Source organism: Desmodus rotundus, chromosome 1 (assembly GCF_022682495.2).
Source record: "Desmodus rotundus isolate HL8 chromosome 1, HLdesRot8A.1, whole genome shotgun sequence".
NCBI lineage: Eukaryota > Metazoa > Chordata > Mammalia > Chiroptera > Phyllostomidae > Desmodus > Desmodus rotundus.
The window spans coordinates 186,857,677-186,870,758 of NC_071387.1; the positions used below are offsets into that span (position 1 = coordinate 186,857,677).

General features: G+C 39.4%; 1 protein-coding gene across 6 annotated transcripts in view; it reads right to left on the bottom strand.

The window, feature by feature from the left end:
* Positions 1–13,082, bottom strand: part of DNAH5 (dynein axonemal heavy chain 5) — a 235,227-nt gene that overhangs the window by 89,600 nt on the left and 132,545 nt on the right. For 5 of the 6 annotated variants that reach the window (XM_053913932.1, XM_053913940.1, XM_053913933.1 and 2 more), the window contains exons 42-47: positions 11,014–11,160; positions 10,184–10,425; positions 7,637–7,813; positions 6,998–7,199; positions 5,993–6,135; positions 4,994–5,128 (exon numbers count right to left, since the gene is read on the bottom strand). In XM_053913932.1, coding sequence (XP_053769907.1) covers positions 4,994–5,128; positions 5,993–6,135; positions 6,998–7,199; positions 7,637–7,813; positions 10,184–10,425; positions 11,014–11,160 — 1,046 coding nt within the window. The remainder of the gene's footprint in view (positions 1–4,993; positions 5,129–5,992; positions 6,136–6,997; positions 7,200–7,636; positions 7,814–10,183; positions 10,426–11,013; positions 11,161–13,082) is intronic. The other variant, XM_053913931.1, reaches the window with a different exon arrangement.

Here is a 13,082-nt window from a genome sequence, read left to right on the forward strand (position 1 = left end):
GGAGGGGCAGCAAGGCTTCCAGGGGATGCTCCTTCCCAAGGAAGCAGCACTCACCACACATGACTCCAGGTGAGCGGGAAACCATCTGATAAACACATTTTGGATACAAAATAAAAGAAATCTATGGCTTAAATAAGTCCTTCCCATTTTATTATAGTTCATCCAAACCAAATGAAAACAGTCTTACATTAGTAAAGTTTAAAAGTACTGTTATAAAAATAGTACAATATAAATAGTGAAATGATATCTAAAACAACATGAAAATGTAATAGTGCATAACTGGAAGCTAAAAATAAAACAAATGCACAAGTAATACATCAATTATGTGAAGATTAATGTGCATAAAGAAAAGCCATTGGAAGGAAGATATGGGTGAACTGGAAAATGAGTACTTTAATCTCCCTCCCCCTGTGAGTGCATTAACATTACCAGTAAAACCTGACATTTTTAAAGAACTTTTTCTCATTTTTACCATGAGAAAATACTGTCACACAATCTCTGATTCTCCTCTGCAAACTGGTCTTCCAACTGCGCTCTGCGGTGTCAAAGGAATGCTCTGCACCTGCAGGGGCCCCTGCAGGAAGCAAGGATGAGATTGGAAGGGACTTCAGGAGCCCAGCTCCAATTCTACCAAAGCAAATCTTCGGCTCCTTGTTTTGTAGCTTAGTCTTCTGCATAAGATTTCATTTAAAAACGTGGTTCTGAGTCTAGAAAAAAATGTGGAATTTCCTTCCCGGATCTATGATTCTCAATTTTTTTTTAAAGATTTTACTTATTTATTTTTAGAGCGAAGGGAAGGGATGGAGACAGAGAGGGAGAGAAACATCATTGTGCAAGAGAGAAACAGTTGCCTCTCATACGCCCCCAACTAGGGACGTGGCCCACAATGCAGGCATGTGCCCTGACTGGGAATCAAACCAGAGACCTTTCAGTTTGCAGTCCAGCACTCAATCCACTGAGCCATACCAGCCAGGGCTGATTCTCATTTTTTAAAAAACAAAACTTATTGCTATGCAATCATTTATAAGATAACTTGTATTCAAAAACATTATAATTATTTTTAGAAGAGACAAATTCAGAATTCAGAAATTCTCTTAAGAAATTTTCACTTTCTTCTCTTTCTGTATTGTTTAAATTTTGAAAGATATATATGGATTACTTCCAAAAATAAAAAATACATTAAAACAATATTTGTTCTGGAAAAAAATGAGACATCTCTTTTAAAGGACCAACTGAACTCCCTTCACCAAAGAATAGGGTGAACCACACAATTTTTGCCCAAAGCACACACTTTTGGTAGTGATGGGGGATGCCATTAATTATGAATCTCATGCAATGGAAGTAAAGCAGACTGTCCCAGGCAGAGAGGGACAGACTTTCAGTCCTTCTACTGACAAAAGATATGGAAGGGACACCATGGCGAAAACAAAGGAAAGCCTGATGAAAACAACCTGCCAAGTAACGGACAGGTGTCCTTGAAGGGACTGTGTACTAACAGTAAGTAACACCGGATGATTAGACATTGTCTATTTTCTCATCTAGAATTCCAGCTTCATCCGGATCCAGATAAGTGGGAGACACGGAGACAAATGTTCAGCTCCATCAGCCCTTGTTTAGCATAAAAGCCTGAAAATTATAATGTGAGAATTAATTACAGCAGTTTGGCTAATTGAAACCTTTCTAAAACTAAGGACTCTAACTTAATCGAAAGCTTGGATGCTCAGCAGTTAAAAGAGGCACTAAGCAGGGTAGATGATCCTATGGCGCTTCTGAACAGAAAAATGAAATAATGAATTATTGACGCCGCCTTCCACACTGAAGGATGGGAGAGAACTGGGCTGAAGTAGTTGTGAATCAGATAACAAAATCTGAAGGAACATATTTTTTTGTTGTTTTAAAAGTCTGCTTTATAATTCTAATTATCATACTGCAATATGACCACTGCTAGTAATTTATGAATTTGTACATCAACAAAGAGGTCACTGTTTAGCAAATGTGTACCTTTATATTCCAATAAATACATATCTTATGTTAAACAGATATATACCACAGATCTTTATCACCTTAAAGGGGCAAATATCACCAAGAGTTACTAACAAAAATACAGTGACAAGGTCTTATTCTATACTAAAAACTGTGGCTGGCCTTCTCCCTGGTTCCTAGGAGAGAGCCTTTAAACCGTGGAATTTCCTGAGGAACAGGAACTTGTCATTCACAGGGGGTCCCTCAGACCATGCACGCCAGAAAAACCCTGTGAAGGTTGGTGCTTTGAAGGACACATCATCAGCTGCCCTCCTTGGGTGCCAGAAGTCTTGGAGACTGAGTTCAGTCACGTAGCCAATATTTCGATCAAGCATGCCTATGTAACCCCAATGAAAACTCTGGACATCGTATTTCAGGTGAGCGTTCGGGTCGGTGATATACGCCACGTGGCTGGAGGGTAACACATTCTGAGGACACAGATTAGCATTTGAGACTCTCAAACTTTGCCCTATGCGTCCCTTCTTTTAGCTGGTCCTGACTCGTATCTTTTATATTAAAACTGTAACCTTAAGCATAGCATTTTCCTAAATTCTGTGAGTCATTCCAGTGAATTATCAAAACGACACAGGAACCCTAGAGTTTGTAGCCAGTTGCTCAGAAGTGCTGGTGGGCTGGAACCCCCGAGGTTAAGGGCCGTTAGAAGCGAGAGTACTATTGTGGGAGCCTAAGCACTCATCTTCAAAGTCTTTCGTAACTCCAGGTAGTTACTGGCAGGACTGCATCACAGCCCTAGAGATTTAATGCAGTCTCAGGACATGTGACTAGCCAGGTAAGTACACAATGCAATGAAAAAAATCATACTTTGATTTAATGTTTTAAAATGTGCAGCCATGAGTAGAGTTATAATTATAACTTTTAAAGAGGATATTGTTCTAAAGTGAAACTCACTAAAGTCCTTTAAATGCAAAACAATATCAAGGAACGTGTATAATGGTAGCATCGTGCAGCCTGGGATAATTTAATGTACAGTTCCCCGAACACAAAACACCACTGCTGAGTCACTGCAGGGCGGGGCTGGCCTTCCACCCAGACTTTCCATCAGGACACCGTATAAATGGTGCTCCTTTGACTAAAGGCTGGCCAGGGTTGAAAATGCCACCTCTCAAAGAGGAGCATTACAGAGGTGACAGTCTTATTTAGAAATTTAATCAATGGTCTTAGTCTATTGGCATTCAGCAGTCACTCGTTACATTAAGTGAGAAAATGCCGTGATGTAGCTATGCTCTCAACAGTTTCGTCGCTCTTTGATATTTTCATTCCGACAACTAAAGAACAACAAAGTTAATCAAAAGCAAATTCCTTGGGATTTGGATTCTCCTAAAAACTCGCCTTCTATTTTAAATTATAAAATGTGACTTTCTGTTAATGCACGAGTTGCTCTAATACAGATATGAGAGGTGATTTAATAACAACTAAGGCATGAACTGACATTTAGGATTTCCTCCCTACTTTCAATAGGTTTGGTTTTGTTTTGTTTTTTTCATAATAACAGGAGAAAACAAACAGCCAGCCACTGCAAACCCAGGTCATTCTTGGCAGCTTCACTGACAAAAGCAATACAAATCCAAGGTTTGGGGGTTGGGTTTTTGTTTTTTTTTCTGTTACTCTTCAATGATATAGTAGGGTATTATCTTTAGTATGTTAAGATTCTAAGATTGTATTCCTTGTTGCCCTTGATAATTTGAGCTATTGTGGAATGTTGAGTCAGGGAACAACGAGACAAAAGTGGCAATACAAGAACCAGAACATGAAAGGTAAACTGTAAAAGAATTAGACTTGAGCGAAGACCAGGTGGGAGTCCTTCCGGCTCCCTCCCTGGAGTAGAATCAGGAGGAAGTGGGTTGTGCAGGGTCACGCAGGGAGAATGAAGAAAAGGAAAAGATGTGGAAAGTGTTTCCTTAGATACATTAGCACCCCTTGATTCAAAAATGACTCCAACGTATCTAGCCTAAAGGCTAGAATAGTAGTAACACCCATAGAAATGCAGACAGTGAAACAGAGGGTCCTAATGATTTGATTTGACTTGTGACTAGAGCTTTAGAAATCTTTTCTCTCCCTCTCTCCCCCCTTCCCTCCCTCCCTCTCTGTACACTTCATAGACCTAGTCTTGCCCCCCCCATAATAGTTAACCCCTGAGGCAACAGAACACAATAGCCTAGACTGACTATTGGTCACAAGGCCTGGACCTCTGACAGACTTAAGACAACATCTTGACCTAAGTTATGGTTCAGCTCCTGAGTCCTAAGGTGGAATGAACCCCTGGCTTCCTTTCCATGAAAGCAGAGAGAGGAAGGTCAGGGCAGTCCTCACAACTGTCCTCCAGACCTGAAGAAATGATGTATCACCCTTACCTCACTTCTATCCAATCAGTTTCTAACACAACCCCGGAGTCCTGATACAGCCACTGTGTCTTGTGATTTTGTCCTACATAATCTGTGAACTACACGTCACCCAGGAGTCGGATCTTTAGGAACACAAGCGCACCTGCACTCTGGACTGGCCAATCCTATAATAACAAACCGCTTCCTTTCTTCAATGCAACCTCCTGCTGGAGACTGTCTCTGGGCCCGTGCAGGCAGGCAGACGGACCCAAATACCGGGGTTTGGTAACAACAGCAAGGAGAGGCTGTAGAAGATTAGGTGGAGGAATAACTGATGTTTCTTTCAGTCAGTTTTGCAGTCAGCATGTTCACAGGCTTTTCTACATAGATATTTTAAACAGGATTAAGGCCTTTATCACCTTATATAAGCTTTTTGTTCCTCCATAGTTAATCTAATTAGGGAGAAACTATTGTTGTTGAATAACAGACTTGATGGAAGATGAGTAGGGGATTCACCACAGCTGTGAGAGGGGAGCTGTAGCTCCGTGAACACAACGAATAGTGATGAGGTGTCAGCACCCACTTTATCACAAACCTAGGCTTCGTGAGCCAATCCAAAGAGCCGGTACCTGAAACATTAGTGGGGTGGTTGCAGAAGAAAAGTTCAGACTCTTGATCATGTGACTTTCAGGATCGTATTTTGACATAAATCCTTTGATTATGACCGTTTTGGCTGTTCCTTGCTCACCAATTAGCAGCACAGCCTACAACAGAAGTTGAGGAAAAAATCCAAATATAGTAAGATGATTGTCGTGGGCTGAATTGTGCCCCCCTCAAACTCATATGTGGAATCCCTCACCCCTAGTACCCTCAGAATGTCACTGTATTTGGAGAAAGGATCTTTAAAGAGATAATTAAGTTAAAATGAGGCCATTAAGCTGGAAGCCTAGTGCAACCTGACCTGCACCCTTAGCAGAGGAGGAATGTGGAAAGAAGGAGACACAGAGGAGGAAGCACACGGAGGAAGAGCAAGGACGCTCACATGCAGACCACGGGAGGACGCAGTTAGAAGACAGCCAGCCACCTGTGAGCCAAGGAGAGTGGCTTCAAAAAAAAAAAGCAAAGCCTACTGACACCTTAATCTCAGACTTCAAACCTCCAGAACTGTGAAAAAATTAAAATGTGTCTTGTTTAAGCCACCCAGTTTGTGGTATTTTGTTACATCAGCCCTAGCAAACTAATATAATAATTCAAAGAGAAAGATTTCTCTCTGGAAAAACAAGTCAAAATTCACTTTCCTCCATGAGAAATAATTAGATCTAGTCAATGCTAATTTTGTTCTTGGAGAATAATAAAAGAAGTATACTAAACTTGGGTAATTTTTACATTTATTCTAAAGAGCAATATAAAACATTCTCAAATAAAGGCAAGATGCTTTGTGTTTTCAAGTGACATTTTAAAATATATGATGTTTTAAAATTTTTATTGTTATTCAATTACAGTTGTCTGCCTTTTCTCCCCATCCCTCCACCCCACCCCAGCCGAACCCACCTCCTTCCCCCACCTCCACACTCCCCCTTGATTTTGTCTAAAATATATGATTTTTAATCAAAGTTAAAGGGCCATACCTTGCCCTGTTTAGCGACGGTTTTAATTAGGAAGTCTGTTCTCACATTGTCAACATTTGGCACCAGGATGGAGCCGTATTCGGGGGTGGCATTAGATGGATACTCATAGTCCTCAGTACAGGTGCTCCAGTGCATCCATTCACCTGAGATAAACAGAACACATTCACCTCTTCATATTCCTATTAGTAATTTAACTAACTAATGAGCAGACATCCTTGACACCTCACGAAGGCATCTTCCAAAAACTCCCCCAAAAATAAAGACCATTAAAATCAGAGCTGTAAGTACTATTTAAGTATGTGTTAGCTGAGTCAAAATTTCCCTAGGAACTATTCCAGATGGTACTATTAAGAAATATTTCAAAGCATAGTGAAATTTCTTTTTAAATATATAGGTTCTCAATAATAGAGCGCACGTGTAAAAATACAGAGTACTGTGACAGCAGTATGTAACTAAAATCTTTTTTAAATGTTTAATCTCACAAACTTTTCATTACTCACCTCTGTAATTGTAAGACCAAAAATAAAAGACCCTAGGAGGCATTATATAAATATTGTATATGTGTATATTTCATATGTGTGCATATATGTACTTTATATATATGGATGCACACATACTTAAAGTATATATATTTGTAGATGTATAGATGCACACATATTTGGTAAAAAATATACTTCACACTGTAATTTTTGTATAAATTGCTGATTGTGTAAAATGAATATCTGAACTTGATCTGATTGGGGGATTTTCAATTTTGTTTTTAATTCATTAAAAGTTTAGTATACAGTACATTTAACGAGAAGAAAGTGTGCATTCAGAACAGAACTGAAATAAATATTTGAAAAAGAAACAATTAGCTTTCTTCACACATGAAAATTTCTATTTTAATTTTACAGCCAAGAGTTTTAATAGCCACTTAGAAATATATATATGGTGTATAAATGTTAGGCATTTGTAAATAACTGTTCCCAGGTGTTACATATGAGTGGAAGCGAGTATCCTCACCATCGGAAGTGACGTAATAGTTAAACATGGTGTCGCTGGTCCCCACTAGAAGCGGCAGATCCAGAGGCAGCGTTTCCTGAGAACGCAGCCAGTGCTCCAGCCGGCGCCGGCCGTCCAGCTCCAGCAGGGCCCCGACGCTCCACATCAGGGAGAAGACGTACAGCCTCCCCAGGTGCTCTGGCGTGACCTCCACACCCTGCTCCTGAGCGCAAAAGAAAAAACTATAATTACTTAATTCTCAAACCAAAACTTTGCTTGGAGGTTTTAATGAAACTAGCAAAGGTATAAGAGGGTCAACATTTCTCCCGCCCCAAACAAAAACAAAGGGAAGGTAAATAAAACTGGGGAACAAATGCAGAGTTGACCTCTAAGAATACCAACCAAGCTGATTTGCAAAATGAATTTAGACTGCCTATTGGATGACTGTGAACCTGCAACTAAATTACAAAACCGTGGCTTGCTTTGGGAAAAGAATTTACAAGAGAGACAGACAGACAGAGAAATACCCAATATGCAGGAACATGTTTCAAACATCTCCCCTCCCCCACAGCTCTAACAAAATCAATTTCAAATACTGCACTCTCTGCACAGCGTGGCTTCACTAGTAAGAGCAATTCTCCAGAAAATTGAGCGCCTTACCTTCAGAGGTATGAGACCTTGCAGCATGTTAATGCTCTGCGTGATTATGAAGGCCTCCAGCATCTCCATCTTGTATTCTAAGTTCTGAATACTGAAGCGATACAGGTCGGGAAAAGATTTGGTGTACAGCTGACGAAGAATTTCAGCTTCTTCGGGCGTGCGTTTCTTAAGAAAACCCTGTCAGTTTACAGATTAATGCATTAATTAAGTGTACTAGCACACCAGGAAAATGGCCATTTTAAGACAAAATATTTAAAACATTGATTCCTAATATCAAATGATATTACACTTATAAAGGGCCAAGACATACTATAAATTTTTTCATGCACTAAAACTCATTTAATGCTGCACGCAAGTCTAGGAGGTCGGAGTTATTATCATCTTCCTTTCGCACAGGAGGAAACTGAAACCCATGGAATCTAAGTGACACGGCCAGGATGCCACAGCTGGTGGGGAGCGAAGGCCGGGATTCAAACCAGAGTCTGGCTCCACCGTCCGCACACGCATCCACGACACCAGACCTGGCTCAAGGCTTGAAGCCAGGATGGGAAAAAAGTCTCCAGCTGTTCATTAAAATATGCTAGGAGAAAATGAGGGGGCAAATCTATAGAAATAATGTTTTTAAAGAAAACAGAATAAAAGATGAACAAAGGAAATCCATACCCAGATTTTACAAAATGGGAAACAAAGATTTTCACAAATAGTTGTTTCTTTTTAATTTTTCCAATTTAATTAATGTGGGAAAATATTAAAGAAATCTTCAGGAAAATAGAGAACTTAGTCATTTGTGGAAACTAATATTAAGAAAGTGCAGGTGATGCGTCACAAAATAACAGTTAACACAAAACAATATTTTCTTATGGTGAAGAAAGTTCCCTTGGCATCAAGAATCAGCTTAGCCTCAGTGACTCTAAATAGAAGCAATAAAATGTTGGTTTCAAATTACTCACCAATTTATGAATTCACTATGGTTTCATATCAACAAAAGCAAACCACAGCACTTTTGATTTGAAGGAATCAAAACCATCATACACGGGCCAGTAACCAGCGTGGTTCCCTGGAGCCGAGACTCCCATGAACGCTGAACGCCCCCATTGTCCTTCCCTCTAACAGCTCTTTCAGAGCAGCCTTGCACTGCCCTAAACATTCCAACCTGATTTTTTGTGAGTCTTGCTTCTTCCTACTCATTTGTAAGAAGAAACTGCATTATTTAAGGACATGAAAAATATTAGGCAGGTCTGTCATTAATGGAAACATCCTATTCAGCCTCAACGTGGGCAGGATATAATAGAAGCCTCTTTCATAAACAGCACTCTCACTATTCATTAGCTAGTAACATTAAAGGAGCTTTTAAAGCCTTTGTGAATTGGTAGTATTTGGGGGAAATCATATAAATACATTTCGACTTGGAGTTTGCTGTATCTGTAGTTACCAAGCCTGAGCCTATAATTGTTCTTTGAAAAAACAAAAACAATTCCTGCAACACCCCTTCCAAGAGATTCTAATGTGATGGGCTTGGGGTGGGAGCCAGTCCTCTGTATTGTAAGAACTGTCATTGGTGATTATTTTTGCAAAACCAGAGTTAAGAACACTTGCTCTGTATCCTCCTTAATGAATGGGTAATTTAATTGTAAGATTTGAAATCTTTAGAAGCATTTTTAATGACCATATGTTGGTATCATTTTGCTATATAACCCCCTCCTTCACATCTTTGCACATTACCAGATCTAAACCCTTCAAACCTGGGAGTTGTGCAAATTCAGAAAATGCATTATTGTAAGTTAGGATCTACCCACACAAGACAGCAGCACAAATATTTAATGGCAACATAAACATCTACTTTACCCAGATTATGAATTCATATGTTTTCTATCAAAATCATCTCCCAGAAAATTATAAATGAAAATAATAAATCTGACAATGTCAAAAAAGATTTTTAAGTGATTTATCTAATAAGTATTCTACCTTATATTGTATGTCTATTTAATTATAATCTAATTATAAGCGATACACTCTAAACTCTATTGATGATAAAATACTTTATCATGAATTGAAGAGAGATTATCTGAAATATTATTTCCAAGTAAAACTTAAAACTATTATTATAGCTACTGAATCTAATAAAAATCCCTTACATGCAATTTCAATAAATTGTCTTCTTCAAGTTAATATTCTAAGATGGTTGCTCCCAAACTTTATGTGAATGAGTACCTTTTAAAAATGTCAGGAATCCCCAAAGTGATAAAATTAAATTTTATGTATTCAGTCACAGTCTGGTGGGGTTATTGATTCACCTGGGCCTTGCAATTACTCCACAACCCAAGGGTGGGAAATCACAGGACACAATCAGAGAGCACTGAAGAGACCTGCAAGGGGCCGTCAGGGTTTGAATGTCCCAGGGCACTCAAGGACCTTCCACAAACATCAGCATTAAAATGCAATTACACCCTGCAGGTCTGCAGAAAAATCAGCACGCACTCTAAGAGAACAAAGAGTAAAGGATCTGCTTTCCTCTAGAATTTTACGAAAGAAAGACTCCAGTCATACCTCAAGAATAGGACTCCAGTCCAGGATAGAAGAACTCATGAAAACCATTCCATTCCTTGAGACGGTAGCAGGAGAAGCATTGTCAATGTTATGAGGCTCAAAAACAACCTTGCAGTTTGGAGCCATGGGAATGCGATCGCCATTGGCAAGGGTGAGGGTTTTGTTGTCATCCAAAACGGAATTCAGATTTTCAATCCAGATGGCATCCACCGGGCCATCAAGAACTATCCAGACATGCTCCCCTAGATTCCCAAGGCGGGGCGGAAAAGCATGTGGACACAAATGTAGCCCTTAACGAATTTCTTTAAACCACCACCAAACACCAGTGTACATCTAAACCGAATAATTTGTTAGTTCAGTACAGACTTCATTTTTGTTATACACAATTTTCCTTCTGAAGAAGCCCACTTTCTGTGATCTTATAGAAGAATCCGTTTTTTAATAGGCTGTTCTTAACTAAGAACAACATTTTTAGAATATTCAGTGAAAATAGGGTAAAATTACTATATCCATAAATATCAATATTCTTTAACAGCTTTTTCTGTCTATTTTATTCTTAGATATCACAGAAATACAGAAACATTTTTTCAAAAGGAAAATAATCTTTTTTTTAACCAAAAAAAGTAAGGAGGAGAAGGGCAAAAAAAGTTTTACATACGCTATTCAATAATTTTAGTATGTCAACATTCACAGATATAATACCGATTTAGGACTTAGTCTTGCCTAAGATATTACATAGAGAATACAGTTTTTCTACTAATTTTAAAGAGCCACCAAAGATTTTACTTAGAAGTACATGTCAAAAATGGTACTTGTAACTCATCTCCTACCTTTCTTAGCCCTCAATGTCTTCCTCCAAAGGGTAGAAAATATCCCGTCGGTCCAGTCATTCGTGGCCACATCGAGCCGACCGAACATCTGTGGGGCTGTAATTGCTTTCGGATTCATCCTCATTTCCCGATGTGGTTTTCCACAATCTACACCAAGTAAATCCAGATTTTAAACAACTCAGGTGTGGAGTGAACCATCATTATACACCATGGCACTCATTTGCAGTGTAGAGTCAGCAGGTGTTCAAAATATAAAAATGCAAAATTACATTGAAAATGTTTTACTGCATCTCTGAGTTGTCATAATTAGCCTCCTATTTTATTGACTAAAGTATATTTGTTTTTATCTTCTGGAAAAGAAGACTGCATGTTACATTAGGGGACAAAAGGATACCATGTTGGAACTGATGAGTATTGAATGTAATCTGGAAATTCTTCTAATTTCACAGTTCAAAAACCTGTTGGTTTATGGTGTACTCGATTAAACTTTATATCTGATACATCACCTACAAGATTCCTCAATCTCTCCATTACCAGCTTTGATTTGCTGGGATGTGTTCTTGCTCATTTGGAAAAATAAGCTAAACTAATGTGCTGTAGGAATCAAGAATGAACTTTGGTGGCCAACCTCAAAAAAAGTATTCAAATCTTTCAAACCCTAAAACTACTCTTGAAATGTTCTGGATTCTGCAAGTAAGGGACTGTGGTTACTAAGCAGAAAAGTGACAAGGTTGAAAGTATAAACCGTAAGATAGATGCTAAAATATTACATATATGTGAGAGATTAACACAGGCACACACCCACACATGTGCACATTAGAAAAGGTGTCACATTTGAAACCTACTTAGAAAATTAAACCAGAGTTCTCTTTTTTTAAGATCACAAAAAGCATCAAGGTAATTATGTGCAGTACTTTATGGTGCTGAAGTTCAACTTAGTCATAATTCAGCTTTTTCAGTGAATGACAGCCACAAGACTGGCGACACTTTTTCGTTTTAATCTAATCACAATTTACAAAAGGCCAGCAAACTCTTAAAAGGATATGAGAGAATCACAGGTGAGACCTGGACTTGGTCTGTTTCCCATACAAGATAAAGTATCAAAAACTAGTTAATTATGGTAGTAGGTAGAATTATATCATTTTCATTTAGAATACCACAACATTTTTAGGAAAGCACTGTAAGAAAAAAAATGCTTAACTTTCAAAATGTCGGTTCGAGTAATTCCTGTAAATTCTCCTCTTAGGCATTTCTTGAGTGTCCTCATCACGCAGCCTTCACAGACTCTGCCTCAGAGTGAGCACCCTTTCCTTGCCATCGCCCTCTTATGGACGCCAGACCACCCTGCCTGTCCCTCAGTCTATTACCGACATGACCACCAGATGGTCTTCTACACTCAGGGTGGACCATAGCACCATATGACTCTCCAGCTCAACGGCTTCCTGTCACCTACAGAATAAAACCTAGGCATTTAGCATGGCTTACAAAGCTCCTCATGTCACACCTACTGTACTAATTCGAATTCCCTAGAAAGCAAAGCCTGAGACAAGAACGTGGGTGCTGGGAGTTGGTTAGAAGTTGGGAAAAAGATGGAGTGAGAAAGGAAAGGAGAGAAGTCAATGAAAGGGCACATTGCTGAGTAGGTCACAGACACAGTGTCCCTCTGAAAGACACAAGGTGGAGCATTTGCCATCAACTGTTCTCCCAGATTGGCTGAGGGTATGGCTGCGTTGGAGGATTAATTCCCGCCCAACCCTTGTTTCCAGGCTGAGCCAGTTCCCTAGCTTCAAGGAAAGTGATCAAGCTAAAAAAAACTGGGAGAAAACACTGGTGTTTGGGGGAGAAGCTGTTCAACAGCCACATCTGTATGGTAGGGGCAGGACAAAGGGTGGTGCTGGGCACCAACAGCACCTGCTACACCTCCTCATCTCCCCCACTCCCACCCACACGCAGTGACAATTTATTCATGCCACAGCAGTTCCCTAGGGATGTCGTCCTCTCTGCATCCCTTCTACATGCACAGTCTCCATTGTACCAAGAATGCTTCTTATCCACCTGCTGCTCGGCCT